This window comes from Indicator indicator, chromosome Z (genome assembly GCF_027791375.1).
Source record: "Indicator indicator isolate 239-I01 chromosome Z, UM_Iind_1.1, whole genome shotgun sequence".
NCBI lineage: Eukaryota > Metazoa > Chordata > Aves > Piciformes > Indicatoridae > Indicator > Indicator indicator.
The window spans coordinates 8,242,869-8,268,386 of NC_072053.1; the positions used below are offsets into that span (position 1 = coordinate 8,242,869).

Genomic DNA, 25,518 nt, shown 5'->3' on the forward strand with positions numbered 1-25,518 from the left:
TCAGCCAGTCCTCCCAGTCTTGGATTATCAGCAAACTTGATGAAAGTACACTGATGGGGTCACAGGATCAGAAGATGTTAGGGGTTGGAAAGGACCTCTGGAGATCATCAAGTCCAAGCCCCCTGACAGAGCAGGACCATAGAATCCAGCACAGGTCCCACAGGAACACATCCAGATGGGGCTGGAAAGGCTCCAGAGAAGGAGACTCCACAACCTCTCTGGACAGCCTGCTCCAGGGCTCTGGCAGCCTCCCAGTGCAGAAGTTCCTCCTCCTGGTGAGCTGCAACCTCCTGTGCTGCACTTGCCATCCCTTGCCCCTTGGCCTATGGCAGGCTGCAGCTGAGCAGAGCCTGTCCCCTCCCTCCTGCCCCCCAGCCCTCAGCTCTTGACAGACATTGAGCAGATCCCTTTCAGTCTTCTCCTCTGCACACTGCACAGCTCCAGGGCTCTCAGCCTCTCCTCACAGGGCACGTGCTCTGTTCCCTTCATACAGGTTGTGGGTGAAGATGTTGATCAAAACTACACTGTGACTGTCAGATCCAGCATATCAATTGCTCCTGTACACCTGGTGTCATAGTCATAGAATCAGAGAATGGTCTGGGTTGGAAGGGACCTCCAAAGGTCACCCAGTCCAACCCCCCTGCACTCAGCAGGGACATCCTCCACTAGATCAGGTTGCCCAGAGCCCTGTCCAGCCCCACCTTGAATATCTCCAGGGATGGAGCGTCAACCACCTCCCTGAGCAACCTGTTCCAGTGTCCTACCACCCTCATAGTAAAGAAGTTGTTCTTATCACCCAATCTAAATCTGCCCTTCTCCAGTTTGAAGCCATTCCCTCTCATCCTGTCCCTGCAGGCTTTTGCAAACAGTCTCTCTCCATCCTTCTTGTAGGCCTCCATCAGGTCCTGGCAGGCTGCTATTAGGTCTCCCTAGAGCCTCCTCTTCTCCAGGCTGCACAACACTCACTCCCATCCAGTTTTGTGTCAGCCAAAAACCTGATGAGAGTGCATTCTGTGTGCTCCTACAAGTCACTTACAGAGATGTTAACAGGACAGGTCCTGGTGCACTGTGGTACTCCACTTCCTACCAACCTCAATCAACCACTATCCTCCAAGATCAGCTACCTAACCCATTTTGGCTTTTTTTTCTCCACCCATCCAGTTTTCCATCCTGATGTCCTAGATAAGACACTGCTTTTGGAATGCAAATACTGATACAGATATAAAATCCAGAAAACTCAGCAATAAAATGCATGCAAAATTCCTAAGCTATGGAGATACCTGAAAATTTGACTTTCAGAAGGTTTTCATATGTGCTTCTAAAACCTTAAGCCATGCTTTTTTGTTAATAAATCTCTGTCATTAGTGAATGTTTCCTACTTTCTATCTTAACTACATGCATTTCACCAAATGATGACATTAGATGAGGAGACGGAATTGAGAAAAGGTGAGGAAATTGAGAAAAGGAGAAGAAAGTGAGAAAAAGAGAAGGAATTGAGAAAATGAGAAGGAACTGAGAAAAGGAGAGGAAATTGAGAAAAGGAGAGGAAATTGAGAAAAGGAGAAGAAATTGAGAAAAGGAGAAGTAACTATGAAAATAAGGAAAAACAAGGAGAAAAAACTGAGAAAAGGAGAAGAAATTAAGAAAATGAGAAAAATTAAGAAAAGGAGAGGAAATTGAGAGGAGAAGGAACTGAGAAAAGGAGAGGAAATTAAGAAAAGGTAATAAATCAAGAAAAGAAAAAATTAAGAAACAGAGAAGAAATTGAGAAAAAGGAGAAAAAAAACAGGAAAAGGAGAAGAAATTGAGAGAAGGAGAAGGAACCAAGAGAAGGAGAAGGAATTGAGAGAAGGAGAAGGAATTGAGAGAAGAAGGAACTGAGAGAAGGAGAAGGAATTGAGAGAAGCAGAAGGAAGTGAGAGAAGGAGAAGGAATTGAGAGAAGGAGAAGGAACTGAGAGAAGGAGAAGGAATTGAGAGAAAGAGAAGGAACTGAGAGAAGGAGAAGGAACTGAGAGAAGGAGAAGGAACTGAGAGAAGCAGAAGGAACTGAGAGAAGGAGAAGGAATTGAGAGAAGGAGAAGGAACTGAGAGAAGGAGAAGGAATTGAGAGAAGGAGAAGGAACTGAGAGAAGGAGAAGAAATTAGGAAAAGGCTTATGTTAAGCTCAATGAGTGGTAACATTAGTGATAAACTGTGAAATCCAATAAAATGTGATACATTGTGAAACTGTTAACAAATTGGAATAATTTTAACCTTTAGCTTCAATATGTGAAACAAAATGAGATGCAACAGAAGGGCGCAACAGTGCGGCGCAAAGCGGCTTTCAAACGATTTGCCATCTCCTGACCAGTGAAAGCCTCTCAGCTCTGCTCCCACACAGACCAGATTCTCAGGATAGTACACATTCTGCTGCAATTTTTCACATGGCATTTCCAGCAAAAAAACAGACACATTTTATTGGACAGCTGAAGGGGAAAAAAAAAAATCGAGTTGCAGGTGGGAAAATCATCCATCTGAAGCAACTGAGTATGAACCAGCAGTGTGCCCAGATGGCCAAGAAAGCCAAAGGCATCCTGGCTGAGATTAGAAATGCTGTGCCCAGCAGGAGCAGGGAGGGGATTGTCCCCTGCTACTCATCTTTGGCGAGGCCACACCTTGAGTATTGTGACCAGTTTTGGGCACCTCAGTACAAGAGAGATGTGGAGGTGCTGGAGCCAGTGCAGAGCAGGGCAAGCAAGCTGTGAAGGGCCTGGAGAATAAATCTGATGGAGAGAGACTGAAAGAGCTGGGGATGGTTGGTGTGAAACAGAGGAGACTGAGGGGAGACCTCACTGCTGTCTACAGCTCCCTGAAAGGAGGTTGTGGAGAGGTTGTGCTGGGCTCTGCTCACAGGGGTGATAGAACAAGATGGGAATGGCCTCAAGCTGCCACTGGGTAGGTTTAGACTGGACATTAGGAAACATTTTTCCTATCAAGAGTGGTCAGGGACTGGAATGTGCTGCCCTTGGAGGTGGTGGAGTCCCCAAGCCTAGAGGTGTTTCAAGATGGTTTGGATGTGGTGCTTGGGGATATGGTTTAGGGGTGACCCTTGTAGGGTAAGGTCAGGGCTTGGGCTTGGTGATCCTGAGGGTCTTTTTCCACCTGAATGTTTCTGTGCTTCTGTGATTCTAGGTGAACAGAGCTGCTTTCAAAGAGGCATCATATTTAAACTCAGTTACAAAATTTTATCTAGTTTAAAAGGAAAACAAAAAAAAAAGAAAAGGAAAGGACATGCAGAGAAGACTTACTGTGTCATGTTGCCTGTTATCTTTGCCTGATATGATCAAGAAGTAGTTCCACACCAGCAGCAGCAACAAAGCCAGTGGTATCATGTAGAGCTCGAAGTTCCAGACCACAAAAAGAAAAAGCTAGAAGACAGAGCAGAGAAAAAGAAAAATAAATAAATAGATAAATAAATTAATATAATATAATATTGAAATCAGCATCAACTTGTGCACATTTAAAACCAACAAAAATTAAAACAGCCCTAAACAAACTAACCCTCTTCGGTGGGTTCAACCTCTTACCTGATGAAACAAGTCCTACACCTTCCATTGAACCTTAGGTTCTTGGGGAAAGAAAAGTGATGTAGACTAAGAGGAATGTTGGTTGTTTTCTCATACAGTCATTGAACCACAGCATGGCTCAGGTTGGGAAAGGACCTCAGAGGTCATCTCCTCCAACCTCCCCACCATGGGCAGGGATGCCTCACAAGCAGACTCAGCTGCTCATGGCCTCACCCAACCCGGTCTTGAACAAAAATAGTGCAAAATGGCATATTATAAAGATTTGAATTTAAGAAATAAAAGGTTATTTATTTCCATTACTAAAATAGCATGTGTGGAAGAAAGAACTTGGTTGTTTTGTAGTAATTTTTAATGATGTCACACCAAAAAGGAATCATAGCATCACAGAATCGTAGAATCATAGAATGATAGAATCAGTCAGGGTTGGAAGGGACAACAAGGATCATCCAGTTCCAACCCCCCTGCCATGGGCAGGGACACCTCACACTAGAGCCTCATCCAGCCTAGCTGCAAACACCTCCAGGAATGGGGCCTCAACCACCTCCCTGCACAACCCATTCCAGGCTCTCACCACTCTCATGGGGAAGAACTTCTTCCTCATGTCCAGCCTGAATCTCCCCACGTCCAGCTTTGGTCCATTCCCCCCAGTCCTGTCACTACCTGAGAGCCTAAAAAGTCCCTCCCCAGATTTCTTGGAGCCCCCTTCAGATCCTGGAAGGCCACAAGAAGGTCACCTCAGAGCCTTCTCTTCTCCAGACTGAACAGCCCCAACTCTCTCAGTCTGTCTCCATAGCAGAGCAGCTCCAGCCCTCTGCTCATCCTGGTGGCCCTTCTCTGGACACCTTCCAGCACTTCCAGATCCCTCTTGTATCAGAGGCTCCAGAACTGGATGCAGTACTCCAGGTGGGGTCTGACCAGAGCTGAGCAGAGAGGGAGAATCACCTCCCTTGACCTGCTGGCCACACTTCTCCTGATGCAGCCCAGGCTCTGCTTGGCTTTCTGGGCTGCAAGTGCACATTGACAGCTCCTGGTGAGCTTCTCCTCCCCCAGCACCCCCAAGTCCCTCTCCTCAGGGCTGCTCTCCAGCCAGTCCCTGCCCAGCCTGGATTTGGCTTGGGATTGCCTCCACCCAGCTGCAGGACCCTGCCCTTGGTCTTGTTGAACCTCCTGAGCTTGGCTTGTGCCCAGCTCTCCAGCCTGTCCAGGTGCCTCTGGATGGATCCCTTCCCTCCAGCCTGTCCAGGTCCCTCTGGATGGATCCCTTCCCTCCAGCCTGTCTGCTGCACCACACAGCTTGGTGTCATCAGCAGACTTGCTGAGGGTGCACTCAATGCCTCTGTCCATGGCACCAACAAAGAAGTTGAACAAGTCTGGTCCCAGGACTGATCCCTGAAGGACTCTGCTTGTCCCAGACTCCACTGGGACATGGAGCCATTGACAGCCACTCTTTGGGTGTGACCATCAAGCCAGTTCTTTATCCATCTCGTGGTCCAGAGAAGAAGTAAACATCACAACTGAACCTGAACAGGTTGCCTAGGGATGTGGTTGAATCCCCATCCCTGGAGACATTCAAGATGAGGCTTGATATGGCCCTGGGCAGGCTGATCCAGTTGGAGGTGCCCCTACTGACTGCAGGGGGGTTGGGCAAGATGCCCTTTGAGGATGCCTTCCAACCTGATGCAATCTATAGATCTGAACAAATCTTCTGCATGCAAAACTAGCTTAAAAATCACACCAAAAGTAAAAAATGCACAACCACTTTCAATGAAAGCAGAGTAAAACTATGCTGACCACAGAATCTTCAAAAATGGAATGCAGAGAGACCACCAATTTGAAGACTTGATTTGTTGAAGTGTTTTCCTCAATACACCCTGAGTGCTCCACAGATGAAGGCTGGCAAAAGTGTGACCAAGATAGGTCTCCCAGAGATCTGCACCTTAGGACCATAGAATGGTCTGGGTTGGAAGGAATCTCTACAGGTCATTGTGGTGGGTTGAATATTGGACCCTCCCCAGCATTAACTGTGCCAGACCAGCTGAGTGGAAGCAAATGAAAGCTGTGTTTACAAGCCAAACTACAATCTACAATGGGATGCAATGAATAGGTACAAAATACACAGGATTTACAATATTTACAGGGATTTACAATTAATAAACAGCACAAGGACACCCCTGGCCAAAAGACCAGGGATAGCTGTAATGTCTTCTCCTTCCCTGCCTCCCCTTGACCCTCCTGTACAAAGGGAAGAGAGGAAGAAGCAGAGATATATTCAAATTAGCCAAAATAAAGTGAAGCAGCCAAGGTCAGACAGAAGCAAGTTAGCATCTCCCAGGCCAAAGCAAGAAGAGAGGACAGAAACTGTTTTGGGAACCAAACCTTACAGGAGATATTGTTTAGAATAATCAATATTTTTCCTTTTTACTCCCAATAGTGATTTGTTTATATTTTTGCTACTTTCTGCTGGAAATCTGTGAAAAATTTTGAAGGCATAGCACTAAACTACCACAGTCATCCAGTCCAATCCCCTCTACTGGGACATCCCCAACTAGATCAGGATGCCTAAGAGCCCTGTCCAGCCTCACACTGAGTATCTCCAGGGATGGAGCTCTACCACCTCCCCAGGCTACCTGTTCCAGTCTTCCACCACCCTCATAGTAAAGAACTTCTTCTAACATCCAATCTAGCTCTGCTGTGCTCTAGTTTGAAGCCATTGTCCTTGTCCTGTCCCTGCAGGCCTTTGCAAACAGTCTCTCTGCAGCCTTCTCGCAGCCCCCTTCAGGTCCTGGCAGGCTGCTCTTAGGTCTCCCTGGAGCCTTCTCTTCTCCAGGCTGCACACCACCAGCTCCCTCAGCCTGTCCTCATAGCAGAGCTGCTCCAACCCTCTGATCATTCTTGTGGTCTCCTCTGGCCCTCCTTGATAACTGGGGCTGCTCTCCATCACTGGGCACATGGGGATTGCACCCCAGGAGAAACGCACAAAAGCAAAGGATCACAGAATTGTTTTGGTTGCAAGAGACATTAAGTGCAACCATTAACCCAGCACTGCTAGGCCACCATTAATCCATGGCCCACAACACATCTGCACAGCTTTTCAATCCCTCCAGGGATGGGAACTCCACCACTGCCCTGGGCAAACCTGGGCCAGGCCTTGAGAGATCTTTCAGGGAAGAAATTTTTCCTCATGTCCAACCTAAACCTTGGCTTGGAGCCATTTTCTCTCATCCTATCACTTGCTACTACAGAAGAGAGACCAACACCCAACTTGTTCCAACCTCCTTGCAGGAGTGAGCAAAATGTTCTCTTCTCAGCATCCTTTTCTCCAGGCTGAACCCCCCCCAGCTCCCTCAGCTGCTCCTCCCCAGCCCTGTTCTCCAGACCCTTCCCCAGCTTCGTTGCCCTTCTCTGGACCTGCTCCAGCTCCTCAATGTCCTCCTTGCATACCACCACTCAGCTGTGGAGCTCTGACAAGCTTCTCAGGATGGACTTTAGTCTCAGTTCTGCCAGACCCATCAAGTGGTACAATGCTGACTTTTCTGAAGCCTGGAAGTCCTTGTCAGAGCCTCCAGATGTCTAGCAGAGACACAAGCCCAAGCAGATACTGTTCCCTGCTGGGGCTGGTACAACATTACTGCTTGGAAGGAAAGAACTGAAAACATTTTGACTTAGGTGGGTTCAAACTAAAACCATTTTCACACCCAGCATTCCCTGTGGGGAAAAAAAAAAAAACCCACACAATACAAATATAATGAAATCCTTTTATTTATCTAGCTTCAGCCACAGTTCGGGTTTGTTTTCTCCTACTACAACAAGAACCCAGACATGAATCACACAACTCACACTGCACACCACAACTGGATATACACAGAGGAATCTTGATAAGCCTTTTATTATCCAAACTAGAATGAAAGCATCACAGAATTGTCAGGGTTGGAAGGGGCCTCAAGGACCATCCAGTTCCAAACCCCCTGCCATGGGCAGCGACACCTCACATTAGGTCAGGTTGCTCAGAGCCACATCCAGCCTGGGAATTCTTTAGCTTTTGAATATTTGTACTTTTAAAACCTACTAAAATGAACAGGAACTAGAAAAACTTAAAAGAATGACAACACCCAGATGAAGTAAAAAGGGACTCATTTCTCCAAGTCTCCAAGACATAGATACAAAGCTGAGTAAGAATAAAATGGGGATTTAAAAAGTCTTTTCTTGGGTTTCTGTTTAGAGTTGGATTTTAAAAAATCTTCTGCTGGGCTTTGGTTTAGAGTTGGATTTTAAAAGTCTTCTGCTGGGCTTTGGTTTAGATTTGCATTTTAAAAGCCTTCTGCTGGGCTTTGGTTTAGATTTGGATTTTAAAAGTCTTCTGCTGGGCTTTCGTTTAGATTTGGATTTTAAAAGTCTTCTGGTGGGCTTTGGTTTAGATTTGGATTTTAAAGGTCTTCTGCTGTGTTTTTGGTTTAGAGTTAAACCAAAGTGCTCTTATCAGAGACAAGCTCCTATCAGACAGACAAGAAAAAAATCTGTATTTTAAAAGTAATCCCCTCTCTCAAGACCAGCTAACTTACCTCAACCCCCTACTTTCTACCATGGAATTTCTATCTCTATGGAATTCCTGTAAGACTGCAAGACAAACATACTGAATATAATAAATTAAAATACTGAAAGAACTGCTGGTGGAGGCACTGTCCCTGGAGGTGTTCAAGAAATGTGTGGATGTGGCACTGGGGGACAGCATTTAATGGCCAGGGTGGTGTTAGGTTGAAGGTTGGACTTGATGGCCACAGAGACCTTTTCCAACGCAAACAATTCTGTGATTGTAACTTAAAAAGCAACACAGATGACACACACTAAATGGTATTGGCACTTTTGGCAGTGCCTATTTCTTTTGAAAGAAAACTGCCCTTTTTTGAGGTGTTTTTCAAGGGAATGGTAATGAACAGGCAGTAAACTTCTGGGGAAAAATAACAACAGGCACCAGGACAGGTTAGAGGCTGCCCTGCTGGAGAGCAGCTCCACAGAGAAAGACCTTGGAGTGCTGGTGGGCAGCAAGTTCTGCATGGCACAACAATGCGCTCTGGTGGCCAAGAGAGCCAATGGGATCCTGGGGTGCAGCAAGAAAGGTGTCCAGCAGGGCTAGGGAAGTTCTTCTGCTTCTCTACTCTGCCCTGCTCAGACCACCCCTGCAATCCTGTGTCCAGTTTGGGGCTCCCCAGTTCCAAAGAGACAGAGACCTGCTGGAGAGAGTCCAAGGCAGAGCCAGGAGGATGATTTGGGGACTTGAGCATCTCCCCTGTGAAGAGAGACTGAGAGCCCTGGGGCTGTTTAGTCTGGAGAAGGGAAGGCTGAGAGGGGATCTGATCAATGTCTATCAATAGCTGAGGGGTGGGTGTCAAGGGGAGGGGGCCAGGCTCTTTTGGGTGGTTCCCAGGGATAAGCCAAGGAACAATGGGTTCAAAGTTGAACAGAGAAGATTTCAGCTCACCATGAGGAGAAACTTCTTGACAGTGAGGGTGACAGAGCCCTGGAGCAGGCTGCCCAGGGGGGTTGTGGAGTCTCCTTCTCTGGAGCCTTTCCAACCCCACCTGGATGCATTCCTGTGCAGACTACCCTGAGTGATCCTGCTCTGGCAGGGGGCTGGACCTGATGATCTCTGGAGGTCCCTTCCAGCCTGTGATATACTCTGAGAGTGTGACACTGTGAACAGCTCATGGAATCTGAGGCCTCTTCTGTGACGTTGGTAACTGTTCAGAGTGAGACCTACAGGGCTTTGATGTTGTGAATTTGATAGAACCTACAAGAGAACTCACATCTCAAATGAAAAGCAAATAATCCTTCCACCCTTTAACCACAGAAGAGCCCTGAGTCCATGGACACACACTGAAGGGAGCTCTGGAAGCCAACAGACAGGACTCAAGTATCAGAAAAGCAAACACCTGTTGAGAAATGACAGTGCCTGCACTGGCAGGTCCCATCTGAACCTTGGTTGGGAAGATGGGAAGAAAATCAAGGAGTATCCAGATGAACCCTAGCTCCAGAGAAAAGAAGCCAGCAGCCTAGAGAGCCTCAGAAGACATGAACCTGACCAGAGACTGAGGAACACAGTCATCATGTAGCACATACTCCAGAACATCAATGAAGCATCATCCAAACACTGCTCCCTTGGAGTCTGTAGGTGCCAAGTGAACATTAAGAGTATCAGTTCCTTACAGCACTTCACTCTGCAGGACTGTCCTAAGCTATTACCTCTTAATGAAGTGTACAGACATACCTTTTAGGACTGTGGATATTACACCTCCCCTCTTGTGTAGATGATTTTACTGACCTGTTACCTTAATTACTTTAATTTCCATCTAGTCCTGCACAATTTCAAGCAATTCCTCCTTTCAGGCACCTGCCTCTGGCAGGCACTAGGAAAACAGGACTGGAAGGGACCTCCAAAGCTCATCCAGTCCAACCCCCCTGCCAGAGCAGGAGCACCCAGAGCAGATCACACAGGAACACAGCCAGGTGGGTCTTGAATATCTCCACAAAGGGAAACTCCACAACCCCCCTGGGCAGCCTGTTCCAGGGATCTGTCACCCTCACAGGGAAAACATTTTTCCTCCTGTTTCCATGGAACTTCCTCTGCCTCAGCTTCCACCACTGCCCCTTGTGCTGTCCTTGGCCATCCCCCAGCAGAGCCTGGCTCCAGCCCCTGGGCACTCCCCCTGCACATCTTGATCACCAGCAATGAGGTCACCTCTCAGGCTCCTCCTCTCCTCAGCTCCCTCAGGCTCTCCTCATGAGGAAGATGTTCCACTGCCTTCAGCATCTTTGTGGCTCTGTGCTCTGGACAGATGGGAAAGAACATGAGGAGAAACTTGTTTGCTGTGAGGGTGCCAGAGACCTGGAGCAGGCTGCCCAGAGAGGTTGCGGAGTCTCCTGCTCTGCAGAGACTACAAACCCAGCTGGCCATTGTGGTCCTGAGCAAGCTGCTGTGGGTGCCCTGCTTTAGCAGGGGGTTGGACTGGGTTATCTCCTGGTGGATAACAAGTTATCCATGGGACACCAATGTGACCTTGTGGCCAAGAAGGCCAATGGGATCCTGGGGTGCATTCAGAAGAGTGTGTCCGTAAGACTGAGGGAGGTTCTCCTTCCCTTCTACTCTGCCCTGGTGAGACCTCACCAGGAATATTGCATCCAGTTCTGGGCTCCACAGTTCAAAAGGGACAGGAATCTGGTGGAGGGAGTCCAAGGGAGGGCTACAAGGATGCTGAAGGGACTTTAGCCCTGCCTGGTGAGGAGAGGCTGAGAGCCCTGGGGCTGTTTAGTCTGGAGAAGAGAAGGCTGAGAGAGGATCTGATCAATGTCTAATGGGAAAGAAAAACTCCATGCACCAGTATAGGTTGGGAACAGACCTCCTGGAGAGCAGTGAAGGGGAACAGGACCTGGGGGTCCTGGTGGATGGGAGGTTGACCATGAGCCAGCAATGTGCTCTGGTGGCCAAGAAGGCCAAAGACATTCTGGACTGGATTACAAAGGTTGTGGTCAGTAGGTCAAGAGAGGTTCTCCTCCCCCTCTACTCTGCCCTGCTGAGGCCACATCTGGAATATTGTGTCCAGTTCTGGAACCCTCAGTTCAAGAAGGACCTCAGGGAACTGCTTGAGAGAGTCCAGCACAGAGCCACAAAGATGCTGAAGGCAGTGGAACATCTTCCTCATGAGGAGAGCCTGAGGGAGCTGAGGAGAGGAGGAGCTTGAGAGGTGACCTCATTGCTGGTGATAAAGCTGTGCAGGGGGAGTGCCCAGGGGCTGGAGCCAGGCTCTGCTGGGGGATGGCCAAGGACAGCACAAGGGGCAGTGGTGGAAGCTGAGGCAGAGGAAGTTCCATGGAAACAGGAGGAAAAATGTTTTCCCTGTGAGGGTGACAGAGCCCTGGAACAGGCTGCCCAGGGGGGTTGTGGAGTCTCCCTTTGTGGAGATATTCAAGACCCCCCTGGATGTGTTCCTGTGTGATCTGCTCTGGGTGCTCCTGCTCTGGCAGGGGGGTTGGACTGGATGAGCTTTGGAGGTCCCTTCCAACCCCTGACATTCTCTGATTCTGTGATTCAACATCTGAGGGCTGGGGATCAGGAAGAAGGGACAGGGACAGCCTCTGCTCACTGTTGCCCTGGAATAGGACAAGGGGCAATGGGTGGAAACTGCAGCACAGGAATTTCCACCTCATCTTGAAGAACTTCTTCACTGTGAGGGTCACAGAGCCGTGGGACAGGCCACTGTGATGGCACTGCATGTGAAGCAAACTTGTGATGAGAGACAAACTCATGAAACACACATGGGAGAGAACCAGTAGATTCCCACTATCAGAGAAAACTTCTACACAAGCATGAGAGACCCCAAAACCTGGTGCAGAACCATGAGAAAATGCAGGACTCAGTTCTTGAGCACCCAGTGGGGAGAGGGATCAAGGGGAGAGCTATGTAGAAACCTTCATGCATGAAGTAGAGGAAAACCCTATTTATCCACCCCTAGAGTTAAGAATCACAGAATCCACCAGGTTGGAAGAGACCTCCAAGGTCATCAAGTCCAACTGATCACCCAACCCTATCTAATCAACCAGACCATGGCACTGAGTGCCTCATCCAGTCTCAAACACCCTCAGGGACATCGACCCCACCACCTCCCTGGGCAGCCCATCCCAAGGGCAATCTCTCTTTCTGGAAAGAACTTCTTTGTAAGATCAGCCTAAACTTCCCTCTGCACAGCTTGAGACTCTGACCTCTTGTTGTCACTGCTTTCCTGGGAGAAGAGCCCAACCCCCACCTGGCTACAACCTCCCTTCAGGTAATGGTACAGAGCAATGAGGTCTGCCCTGAGCCTCCTCTTCTCCAGGCTGAACACCCCCAGCTCCCTCAGCCTCTCCTCACAGGGCTGTGCTCCAGACCCCTCCCCAGCCTTGTGCTCCAGACCCCTCCCCATCCTTGTTGCCCTTCTCTGGACAGGTTCCATCAATTCAACATCTTTCTTGAGGAAAGAAAAGCTAAGGCACACCTCTAAAAGGACGGCTCTGGGACCTGCCCATGCCCATAAAGCATCCAGTGGGATATGGACTGTCTCTGGTATGATCCCTTCCAAGGAAATAAAGGCTCTGACTCCATCTATAAAAAGGATCCTCATCACTACTGAAACAAGCCAACTATTTTAAGGGAGGAGTGGGAGTCTCAAAGGTTATGGTTTAATATAGCTGCCATTTCTTACACAGAAGGATGGAAGGGAAGACTCTTTTACTTTTTTGTTATTATTTATTCTCCCCACCCCCACCATGAGATGAAGACTTTCAGAGCTACACAGGCATGGGACAGGCCACTTACACCACCCCATCAGTGGATGCTCTCAGTGAGAGACACCTGCATGAAATGATCATTCCATGGGGACACATGATGATATAGAATCAGTCAGGGTTGGAAGGGACCACAAGGCTCATTCAGTTCCAACCCCCTGCCATGGCCAGGGACACCTCACACCAGATCAGGCTGGCCAGAGCCTCATCCAGCCTGGCTGCAAACACCTCCAGGGATGGGGCCTCAACCACCTCCCTGCACAACCCATTCCAGGCTCTCACCACCCTCATGGGGAAGAACTTCTTCCTCACATCGAGTCTGAATCTCCCCACTTCCAGCTTTATTCCATTCCCCCCAGTCCTGTCACTACCTGAGAGCCTAAAAAGTCCCTCCCCAGCTTTCTTGGAGCCCCCTTCAGATGCTGGAAGGCCACCAGAAGGTCACCTCAGAGCCTTCTCTTCTCCAGACTGCACAGCCCCAACTCTTTCAGTCTCTCCTCATAGCAGAGCAGCTCCAGCCCTCTGCTCATCCTGGTGGCCCTTCTCTGGACACCTTCCAGCACTTCCAGATCCCTCTTGTAACAGAGGCTCCAGAACTGGATGCAGTACTCCAGGTGGGGTCTGACCAGAGCTGAGCAGAGAGGGAGAATCACCTCCCTTGACCTGCTGGCCACACTTCTCCTGATGCAGCCCAGGCTCTGCTTGGCTTTCTGGGCTGCAAGTGCACATTGACAGCTCCTGGTGAGCTTCTCCTCCCCCAGCACCCCCAAGTCCCTCTCCTCAGGGCTGCTCTCCATCCAGTCCCTGCCCAGCCTGGATTTGTGCTTGGCATTGCCTCCACCCAGCTGCAGGACCCTGCCCTTGGTCTTGTTGAACCTCCTGAGCTTGGCTTGTGCCCACCTCTCCAGCCTGACCAGGTGCCTCTGGATGGATCCCTTCCCTCCAGCCTGGCCAGGTCCCTCTGGATGGATCCCTTCCCTCCAGCCTGTCCAGGTGCCTCTGGATGGATCCCTTCCCTCCAGCCTGGCCAGGTCCCTCTGGATGGATCCCTTCCCTCCAGCCTGTCCAGGTGCCTCTGGATGGATCCCTTCCCTCCAGCCTGTCCAGGTCCCTCTGGATGGATCCCTTCCCTCCAGCCTGTCTGCTGCACCACACAGCTTGGTGTCATCAGCAAACTTGCTGAGGGTGCACTCAATGCCTCTGTCCATGGCACCAACAAAGATGTGGAACATGCCTGGCCCCAGGACTGATCCCTGAGGGACTCTGTTTGTCCCTGGCCTGCACTGGGACATGGAGCCATTGACAGCCACTCTTTGGGTGTGACCATCCCTGGTGTACAGGACTTAAAATAAACAAATAAGTAAATCAGGTTGGTGTATTGAACATCCCATTCTTTTGCAAACTGCAGTGTGTTTTAAAAGGAAATTTCACCCAAATTGATTAACTCTTCCTAATGTTCAGGGGAAAAAAAAAAGAAAGAAAAAAGAGCCTGCCCTTTTAGACTAGCAGCTGTGGATCATTAGCTTTCCAGTGATGAGATGTGTTTGATGAGTATTTTTCTTCCTAATTAAGAGATGAGATTCTCTCTTTGACTCTCTCTTCAGACAGAAGTGAAGAGAAAGATTTCTGCCTGTGTGGAAAGGGCACATTCCAACAGAACAATTATTTCAGATTCCTTTTTATCTACCTCCACCCAATTTCATTTCTTTATTTTCTTTTCTTTTTCCCTTTTTTTTCTTTTTTTCCTTTTTTTTCTTTATTTTTCCTTTTTTTTTTTTTTTTAACAGAACCCTGATAGCACTCACAGGCTTCACAGCATTAACCCCTGAGTTTCCCAGCTCTTTCTGCTTTTCCTTTTGCTTCTGTTTTGACCAACTTGAGAACAGATCATGTCAAAAAAAGGAGCTGCCCCTCACAGGAGACCCTGACCCACATCCTCAGGTGCAGGAGAGAGCAGGGCTGAGTGTAAGATGCTCCCAGGTGATGTGGAGGGAGCTTTCCAGATCCTGCAGTCATGCAGCAACCTTCATATGGATGTGACCAGCCTAGTGGAGGAGGGAAAGGCTGTGGATGTTGTCTGCTTGGACTTCAGTAAAGCCTTTGGTACTGTCTCCTACAGCATCTGCCAGGAGAATCTGGCTGCACATGGCTGGGGTGGGTGGACACTTCACTGGGTAACAGAATGTCTGCATGGTTGGGTCCAATGGGTGGTGGTGACCGGAGTGAACTCCAGGTGGTGGCTGGTCACCAGTGGTGTTCCCCAGGGCTCAGTGCTGGGCCAGTTCTCTTTAATGTCTTCATTAATGCTCTGGGTGAGGGGACTGAGGCTCCCTCAGTGTGTTTGCAGGTGATATGAAGCTGAGCAGTAGTGTTGGTAAACTGGAGGGCCAAGAGGCTCTGCAGAAAGGACTTGGCCAGGCTGGATTGATGGTTTGAGGTCAATGGGGTGAGATTCAACAAGGCCAAGTGCAAGGACCTCTTCTTGAATCACAACCACCCCATGAATACTCCAAGCTTGGGGCAGAGGGACTCTGGGGGTGCTGGGTGCCAGCAGCTGGAGCTGAGGCAGCAGTGGGCAGGGGGGCAAGAAGGGCAGCAGCAGCCTGGGCTGGAGCAGCAATGGTGTGGGCAGCAGGAGCAGGGCAGGGATTGTGCCCCTGGGCTGGGCACTGCTGAGGTCGCACCCAGACCTCTCACTCCAAGAAGGACATTGAGGAGTTGAAGCAGGTCCAGAGAAGGGAAGTGAAGCTGGGGAAGCATCTGGAGAAGAGGGCTGGTGAGGAGCAACTGATGGAACTGGGGGTGTTTAGTCTTCAAAAGAGGAGGCTGAGGGGAGACCTTCTGGCTCACTACAGCTCCCTGAGAGGAGGTTGGAGACAGATGGGAGTCAGGCTCCCAATTACTCCCAAGTAATTCCTTTGTGATAGGACAAGAGGAAAAAACCTTAAGCTGCCCCAGGGGAGGTTTACGTTGGACATGAGGCACAATTTCTTCCCCAAAAGGGTTTTCAAGGCCTGGAATTGGCTGCCCAGAGAAGTGCTGGAGGGGTTTCAAAGCCATGTAGATGTGGTGCTGAGGGCCATGGTTCAGTGGTGACCTGGCAGTGCTGGGTTAAGGGTTGGACTGGATGATCTTAAAGGTCTCTTCCCATCAAAATGATTGTGTGATTCTAAAGTGGGAGGAATTCTATATCCATAACTCATGTACTGTTTAACATGGGGCTGCATCCATGCTCTGAGGTTGATGTTCTTGGGAATGTTGTCACACTCAAAGTAAGGCCATAGCAGTTCTGGAAAAGGACCAGTTAGAAGTTATAAGCAGAGAAAGAAAAAAATCAGTGGCAGTATTCAGTCTTTTAAGTGGAAATTTTAATTGGTGTTGGCAGTCCTGTGTAATTGTAGATGACATTGTGGTGTAACTGAGCAGTAGCATCATCATCACCATCATGAAGGTTGTTCACATGAAATTGCTATGGAGTTGTAGACCACAGAATCACAGAATTAACCAGGTTGAAAAAGACCTCTCAGAACATCAAGTCCAACTTATCACCCAACACCATCTAATCAAAGTCTCACAGCATGTCAGAGGTTGGAAGGGACCTCCAGAGATCATCAGGTCCAACCCCCCTGCCAGAGCAGGATCACTCAGGGTAGTCTGCACAGGAATGCAGCCAGGTGGGGTTGGAAAGGCTCCAGAGAAGGAGACTCCACAACCCCCCTGGGCAGCCTGCTCCAGGGCTCTGTCACCCTCACTGTCAAGAAGTTTCTCCTCATGGTGAGCTGAAATCTTCTCTGTTCAACTTTGAACTCATTGTTCCTTGGCTTAGCACTGTGCACCACCCAGCAGAGCCTGGCCCCCTCCCCTTGACACCCACCCCTCAGCTATTGATAGACATTGATCAGATCCCTCTCAGCCTTCTCTTCTCCACACTAAACAGCCCCAGGGCTCTCAGTCTCTCTTCACAGGGGAGATGCTCAAGTCCCCAAATCATCCTCCTGGCTCTCCCTTGGACTCTCTCCAGCAGGTCTCTGTCTCTCTGGAACTGGGGAGCCCAGAACTGGACACAGGATTGCAGGGGTGGTCTGAGCAGGGCAGAGCAGAGAGGCAGAAGAACTTCCCTAGCCCTGCTGGACACCTTTCTTGCTGCACCCCAGGATCCCATTGGCTCTCTTGGCCACCAGAGCACATTGTTGTGCCATGCAGAACTTGCTGCCCACCAGCACTCCAAGGTCTTTCTCTGTGGAGCTGCTCTCCAGCAGGGCAGCCTCTAACCTGTCCTGGTGCCTGTTGTTCTTCCTCCCCAGATGCAGGACCCTGCCCTTGTCCTTATTAAACTCCATGAGGTCTGCCCTGAGCCTCCTCTTCTCCAGGCTGAACACCCCCAGCTCCCTCAGCCTCTCTTCACAGGGCTGTGCTCCAGACCCCTCCCCAGCCTTGTTGCCCTTCTCTGGACACCTTCCAGCATCTCAACATCTCTCTTGAATTGAGGAGCCCAGAACTGGACACAGCACTCAAGGTGTGGCCTGACCAGTGCTGAGCACAGGGCAGGATGAGTTCCCTGCTCCTGCTGGCCACACTCTTGCTGATGCAGGCCAGGATGCCATTGGCCTTCTTGGCCACCTGGGCACACTGCTGGCTCCTGTTCAGCTGCTGCCAACCAAAACCCCCAGGTCCCTTTCTGCCTGGCTGCTCTCCAGACACTGACATTGCATTTCAAAAACATGTATTTAAAAAACTCCAAAAAAAAAAAAAAGGATGTATTTGAAAAACAGTTTGGGTGGGTTGTGAAGCACAAGAAGTGAGTCACACCTGATTGTCAGACTTGTTTCTATCACAACCTAGTGCTGCACCATGCTCTGAGGAAAGAAATGAGATGAAACAGCACTGTGGGTTGGTTATCAACATGGAGAAAAAAAATCCATGACCACAAATGCCCAGCCCAGTAAGAAATGGATTTTTAATTTGTTGAGTGTTCTCTTATGTATGGGACTCAACTGCCCTAACAAAAGCTACCCACAATTGTCTCAGTACAAGAAAAAGCCTCAACCCACCTGGGCTCAAACACTTCATCCAGCCTGTGAGGATCTTATTATTATTATTTGTCATGGAAGCATCTCTATTTTATTTTTCTTCAGGAAAAAAAATACAAAGACTGAGAGTAAAAAAACCTAAATCATCACAGTGAGTCAGACTGTTCTAATTCCATCAAAGAGAGAGAAGACACAGAAAAACTTGTGAATTTGTTTCTGAGTTCACTAAACCTGGTTCCTCAGCACCACATCTCCATCATTTTCAATCCCTCCAGGGATGGGGACTCCTTCACTTCTCTGGGCAGCCAATTCCAGGCCTTGACAACCCTTTTGGGGAAGAAATTGTTCCTCACGTGCAACATAAACTTCCTCTTGCAAAACTGGAAGCCATTTCCTCTTGCCCTAGACACCCGCACCTCTATCCAATCTCCTTTTAGGGAGCTCATAGAGTCACCTCCCAGGATGGGGATTCAACCACTTCCCTCAGGAGTTTGGTCTAGTGTTTGAGAGTCCTTTCAGGGAAGAAACCTTTCCTAATGTGCAACCTAAAACTTCCCTGGGCCGACTTGAGGCATGTTCTTCTTGTCCTATTATTTGTTACTAGGGAGAAGAGACCAACCCCACTTGGATCCAACCTCCCTTCAGGGAGCTGTAGAGCAATGAGGTCTCATCTCCACCTCCTCTTCTCCACACTAAAGACCCCCAGGCTCCTCAGCTCCTCTTAGGGAGCTCATAGAGTCAGAGAATCACAGAATTCTTCCAGCTGGAAAAGGGCTTTAAGTTCAAGTCCAACCGTTCTCTAACTCTGCCAAGCCTGGTGTTAAACCATGTCCCACAGCAACACATCTGTGGGGCTTTGAAACACCTCCAGGGATGGGGATGGGGGTTCCAGCAGTTCTCTCCTGGGCAGCCTGGTTTTCAGTGTTTTGAGAACCTTTTCAGTGAAGAGTTTTCTTCTAATGCCCAACCTAAACCTCCCCTGAGGCCAGTTCCTTCCATCCTATCACTTCTTACTAGGGAGAAGAGACCAATCCCAACCTGGGTCCAACCTCCTCTCAGGGAGCTGTAGAGAGCAATGAGGTCTCCCTTCAGCCTCCTCTTCTCCACACTAAACACCCCCAGCTCCCTCAGCTGCTCCTCCCTCCCCAGCCCTCTTCTCCAGACCCTTCCCCACCTTTGTTTCCCTTCTCTGGACCTGCTCCAACCCTTCAATGTCCTTCTTGGACTGAGAAGCCCCAAACTGATCCCAGTATTCAAGGTGTGACCTCACAGGTGCTGAGTGCAGAGTGACAATCCCTGCCCTGGTCCTGCTGGCCACACCACTGCTGATCCAGACCAGAATGCTGGTGACCTTCTTGGCCACCTGGGCACACTGCTGGCTCATCTTCAGCCACTGTTGACCAACACGCCCAAGTCTTTGCTGGGCACTTTCCAGCCCCTCTGCCCCAAGCCTGAAGCCTTCATGGGGTTGTTGTGACCCAAGTGCAGGATTCAGCCCTTGGCTTTGTTAAACTTCATACTGCTGACCTTGGCTGATGGATCCATCCTGGCCAGATCAACTGTAAGCATCTTCACAGAGCAAAAGTAAAGTGGAAATAAAAGTGACCACCTCCTCTGCTCCCCCTTAAATATTTACAAAATGTGGAATCTCCTGGGTCATTTTTACCTCCACCTGAGAGTTTCTGAGCTGCATCATTACAGCTGCATAATTAGCACCCAGGTGGACATCAGAAGGGTGAAAGATGATTCATCAAGGTCATTGCCATGTACAGAGCTTCTTACCCTTCTCAGGGCACTTCAGTGTGGATTTGTCCTCTCAGACTATTAAAATCCAGACAAAGTAAGATAAATTGATAGTATTTTTTTTCCCTGTGAGCAGTAACACCTGGCATCAGGTAATAAATGCCCAGCTAGGGACACCTGAGATCAAAGGCACATCTGAGAATGGGGCTATTAGGTTCATGGAACCCCCATCCCACGCTAATCCCACATTTTCTCCACAATACCCAACTGTTCCCTGCATGACCCCACGTCTTTGTTTCAGCAGCATTACCTAGGAGACTCTAATTAATTTTCCAAGTGAAAAAGTGCTATTAATGCCTATCCCCAGATGGATTTTGCTTTGGCTTGATACGTAACTCTCAGGTTGACCCTATTCTTTCCTTAGGCCAGAGTAGTCACCAAGCCACTTTTGTAATTCAAAGTGTTCAGCTTCACTTTGCTTTCATCAACGAGATGCACTTTGGGCCTCTCCCCATTGCACATGCCTCATCCCTTGCTGGAAATCAATCCTGTCCTTCCCAGTTTTAAAACTCCTTTAAAATATTCCTTTCTGCTGGAAGCTTTCTACTTAAAGTGGTGTTTCTAAAATGTACCTTTCAGGTAATCTTTTACTTTAATTGGTTTGGTTTGGTTTGGTGTGGTTTGGTTTGCTTTGGTTTGGTTTGGTTTGGTTTGGTTCAGTTTGCTTTACTTTGCTTTGCTTTGTTTTGTTTTGCTTTGTTTTGTTTTGTTTTGTTTTCCTTTGTTTTGTTTTTTGTTTTGTTTTGCTTTGTTTTGTTTTGTTTTCCTTTGCTTTGTTTTGTTTTGCTTTGCTTTGTTTTGTTTTGCTTTGCTTTGCTTTTTCTTTTGTTTTGCTTTGCTTTGTTTTGCTTTTGTTTTGTTTTGCTTTTGTTTTGTTTTGCTTTGCTTTGTTTTCTTTTGCTTTGCTTTGTTTTCTTTTGTTTTGCTTTGTTTTGCTTTGCTTTGCTTTGCTTTGTTTTGTTTTGTTTTTTAACATATTGATCTATGTCACAAATCTATGTTTACGTACCTTTTACACACATACACACACAAAAATTGTAATCTGAAAGGTTGGATTTTTTTTCTCTCCCTGACCACTGCTACAAGGGTGGGACTGTTGAAAGTGTAAATGTCACTTCAGGAGAAAAATGTAAAGTGTAGACTTGAGAAGTGTGAGGTCACCATGTAAATCAAGGTGGATAATCTCAGCTGTTTATGTGTAATTGTTTGCTCTCTTCTCCCCTAATGCTTGAATCACAGCACCATTGAATTGTTTTGGTTGGGGAACCCCTCTAAGTTCAACCAGTCCAACCATCAACCCAACACCACCATGGCCACCAAACCATGCCCCCAAGTGTCATGGCCACACCTTCCCTGCAACACCTTCAGCCATGGGGACTCCACCACCTCCCTGGGCTGCCTGTGCCAATCCGTGAGCACTGCTGCAGCACAGATATTGTTCCTCATGGCCAACCTAAACCTCTCCTGCTGCAACTTCAGGCCATTTCCTCTCATCCTGTCACTTGTTGCATGTGAGAAGAGACCAATCTCCACCTCACTCCAACCTTCTTTGAGGGAGTCGCAGAGGGCAGTGAGGTGTCCCTCAGCCTCCTGTTCTCCAGACTAAACAAAAAGTTTCATCAGCTGCTTCTCACAGGACTTGCGTTCAAGGCCCTTCCCCAGCTTTGTTGCCCTTCTCTGGATCTGCTCTGTCCCTTCAACGTCCTCCCTAGAGTGAGGGGTCCACAACTGAACCCAGCACTCAAGGTGTGGCCTCCCCTATGCTGAGTACAGGGACATGATCACTTCCCTGCTCCTGCTGGCCACACTATTCCTGACCCAAGCCAGGATGCTACTGGCCTTCTTGGCCACCTGAGCACACTGCTGGCTCATCTTCAGCCAGCCATCAATCAACAACCCCAGGTCCTTTCTCTGCCAAGCAGCACTCCAGCCACTCTGCCCCAAGCCTGTCATGTTGATTAGGGATGTTGTGGCTCAAGCACAGCACTCAGCCCTAGACCTTATTGGATCTCACACCACTGGACTCACAGAATCACAGAATTGTCAGGGTTGGAAGGGACCTCAAGGCACATCCACAGTCTCACAGTGTATCAGAGGTTGGAAGGGACCTCCAGAGGTCATCAGATCCAACCCCCCTGCCAGAGCAGGATCACTGAGGGTCATCTGCACAGGAATGCTTCCAGATGGGCTTTGAAAGTCTGCAGAGAAGGAGACTCCACAACCCCCCTGGGCAGCCTGCTCCAGGGCTCTGTCACCCTCACTGTCAAGAAGTTTCTCCTCATGTTGAGCTGAAATCTTCTCTGTTCAACTTTGAACCCATTGTTCCTTGGCTTATCCCTGGGAACCACCCAGCAGAGCCTGGCCCCCTCCCCCTTGACACCCACCCCTCAGCTATTGATAGACATTGATCAGATCCCTCTCAGCCTTCTCTTCTCCACACTAAACAGCCCCAGGGCTCTCAGGCTCTCTTCACAGGGGAGATGCTCAAGTCCCCAAATCATCCTCCTGGCTCTGCCTTGGACTCTCTCCAGCAGGTCTCTGTCTCTCTGGAACTGGGGAGCCCCAAACTGGACACAGGATTGCAGGGGTGGTCTGAGCAGGGCAGAGCAGAGAGGTAGAAGAACTTCCCTAGCCCTGCTGGACACCTTTCTTGCTGCACCCCAGGATCCCCTTGGCTCTCTTGGCCACCAGAGCACATTGTTGTGCCATGCAGAACTTGCTGCCCACCAGCACTCCAAGGTCTTTCTCTGTGGAGCTGCTCTCCAGCAGGGCAGCCTCTAACCTGTCCTGGTGCCTGTTGTTCTTCCTCCCCAGAAGCAGGACCCTGCCCTTGTCCTTATTAAACTCCATGAGGTTTGCCTGCAGCCAGCTCTCAGCCTGTCCAGGTCACGTTGGATGCTGCACAGCCTGAGGGGTGTCAGCCAACCCCCCCAGATTTGTATCATCAGAACTTGCTGAGGGGACTCTCAATGCCCTCATCCAGGTTGTTGATAAAGATATTGAACAAAACTGGACCAGCACTGATCCCTGGGGGACACCACTGGCCACAGGCAATAGGAGTGACTTTAGAAGGTGCCACTTGCCATCAACTGTCACTTGATATCCATTACCTAGGCCTAATATTGGCTTATTTTAACCAACACTGAAGCTTAGTGAGCTCTGCAGCCTGGTTTTCATACTTGTGATTGATGCCCTGCTCAGTTTTGCTGTTCTGTGATCTTTGAGGTGTTGGTTTGTAAAAAAGTAAATAAATAACAGCCTAGGATTTGTCTGTCTTTCACTGACCAGCCTTCCTTCAGTACCTGACCTTCAAGCTGTTCACACAAAGACAAGAAAATTCTTTCTACCTTCTAATGTACTTCTGAGTACCTTCTAATATACTGTTTGATGTTTTATCAATGACACAGACAATGAGATTGAATGCACCATCACCATTGTGCAGATGACACCCAGCTAAGTGGTGCTGTTGATATGCCAGAGGGACAGGATGGCATCCAGAGGAACCTGGATGAGCTTCCAAGGTGAACCTCATGAGGTTCAACAACAGCAAGTGCAAGGTTCTGCACCTGGGCTAGAACAACCCTCACTGTTAATATAGGCTGGGGGAGGAGGGGATAGAAAGCAGCCCTGAGGAAAAGGCCTTGAGGGTGCTGATGGATGAGAAAGTGAACAGGAGCAGGCAGGGGGAGCTTGCAGCACAGAAGGCCAAGGGCAGCCTGGGCTGCATCCAAAGCAGCATTGGCAGCACAGCCAGAGAGGTGATTCTGCCACTTGGCTCTGCTGAGACCTCAGCTGGAGTGCTGTCAGCAGCTCTGCAGCCCTCAATCCAGGAAGGACAAGGACCTGATGGAGCAGGTCCAGAAGAGGGCCACAAAAATAATCAGGGAGTTGGAGCAGCTCTGCTACAAGGCCAGGCTGAGGGAGCTGGGGGTGTTCAGCATGGAGAGGAGAAGGCTCCAGGGAGACCTCAGAGCAGCCTGCCAGGACCCGAAGGGGGCTACAGGAAGGATGGAGAGAGACTGTTTGCAAAGGCCTGCAGGGAGAGGATGAGGATCAATGGTTTGAAACTAGAGGAGATTTAGATTGGAGGTTAGGAACAAGTTCTGCACCAGGAGGCTACTGGAACACTGCAACAGGTTGCACAGGGAGGTAGTTGAGGCTCCATCCCTGCAGATATTCAAGGTCCAGCTCGAGAAGGCTCTGAGCAACCTACTCTAGTGGAGGATGTCCATGCCCACTGCAAAGGAATGGGACTAGATGAGCTTTGATGGTCCCTTCCAACCCAAACTATTCCATGATTCCATGGTTCTGTGCCTTTGCTGAACCTCTCTGGTCTGCAAAGCTCTGTTGAGATGCACTCGAGGAGTGGCACCAGAGTCACACAGCACTTCCTTAAAGAGCATCATCCTGAATGGCTGGGAGTTGTACAAGAAATGAGTCAGATACCTGGCTAAGAAAACCATCAGACACACCCAAGGATGGCTGGTGTCCTTTCAGTCCTGGGGAAAGTTTCTCTCAATACCTACAGAACTGCCCTGCCTGACAAGAGCAAACACCAGGCTGACACCTTGGAGAAACCAGAGATGCTGCATGAACTAAAAGCAATGACAAAGTTCAGCTTGCAAATTAAAAATGAATTTGTTTTGTTACAAAACTCCATCCCTTGCTTTCTGCCTAGAGCTAAGTAAACATTCAGAGAAGATGCTGGAAAAATAGAAGTAAGGAAATGGCCTCAAATTGTGCCAGGAGATGTTTAGGTTGGACATAAGAAGAAACTTCTTCCCTGAAAAGGTTCTCAAAGACTGTAACAGGGAGGTGGTTGAATCCCCATCCCTGGAGATGTTTAAAAGCTGTGTAGATGTGGTGTGGAGGGACATGGTGTAGCACAGACTTGGTAGAGCTGGAGAATGGTCGGACTGGATGAGCTTTTAAAGGGCTTTTCCTACCAAAACCATCCTGTGATTCCATGGCTCCATGGCTGTGTGAGGTGGAATCTGTAAGAGAAGTAGAAGTGGACAACCTTCAGAAGTTCACAGCAATAACAGCAAGCTCTAAGGACATCAGTAAGACAGGGCAAAACTCATCCAGAGAAAACCCACAGCACAGAACTGAACAGTGAGACTTGGACAGACTGAGAGCTGGGCAGAGAGGAAGCTAATGAGGCTCAGCAAGGACGAGTGCAGAGTCCTGCAGCTGGGCAGGGAGAAGAAACTGCAGCAGGACAGGTTGGGAGGGGATCTGCTGGAGAGCAGCCCCAAGGAGAAGGAGCTGGGAGTGCTGGGGGGCAGCAAGTTCTGCATGGGGCAGAAATGTGCCCTGGGGGCCAAGGAGGCCAAGGGGGTCCTGGGGAGCATTCAGAGGAGAGTGCCCAGCACAGCCAGGGAACTTCTCCTCCCCCTCTACTCTGCCCTGGTGAGATCTCACCTGGAAGATTGCATCCAGCTCTGGGCTCCATCCCCAGCTCAGGAGGGACAGGGATCTGCTGCAGAGAGGCCAAGGGAGCACTCCAAGGATGCTGAAGGCCTGGAGCCCTGCCTGGGGAGGAGAGGCTGAGAGCCCTGGGGCTGTGCAGTGTGCAGAGGAGAAGGCTGAGAGGGATCTGCTCAATGTCTGTCAAGAGCTGAGGGCTGGGGGGCAGGAGGGAGGGGACAGGCTCTGCTCAGCTGCAGCCTGCCATAGGCCAAGGGGCAAGGGATGGCAAGTGCAGCACAGGAGGTTGCAGCTCACCAGGAGGAGGAACTTCTGCACTGGGAGGCTGCCAGAGCCCTGGAGCAGGCTGCCCAGAGAGGTTGTGGAGTCTCCTTC

The 25,518-nt window shown here is 49.3% G+C and overlaps 1 protein-coding gene across 1 annotated transcript in view; it reads right to left on the reverse strand.

Annotated features, from left to right (window-relative positions):
* Positions 1-25,518, reverse strand: part of LOC128979870 (multiple C2 and transmembrane domain-containing protein 1-like) — a 184,553-nt gene that overhangs the window by 90,219 nt on the left and 68,816 nt on the right. The window contains exon 7 of the mRNA XM_054398288.1: positions 3,290-3,409. Within this exon, the coding sequence (XP_054254263.1) occupies positions 3,290-3,409 (120 nt within the window). The remainder of the gene's footprint in view (positions 1-3,289; positions 3,410-25,518) is intronic.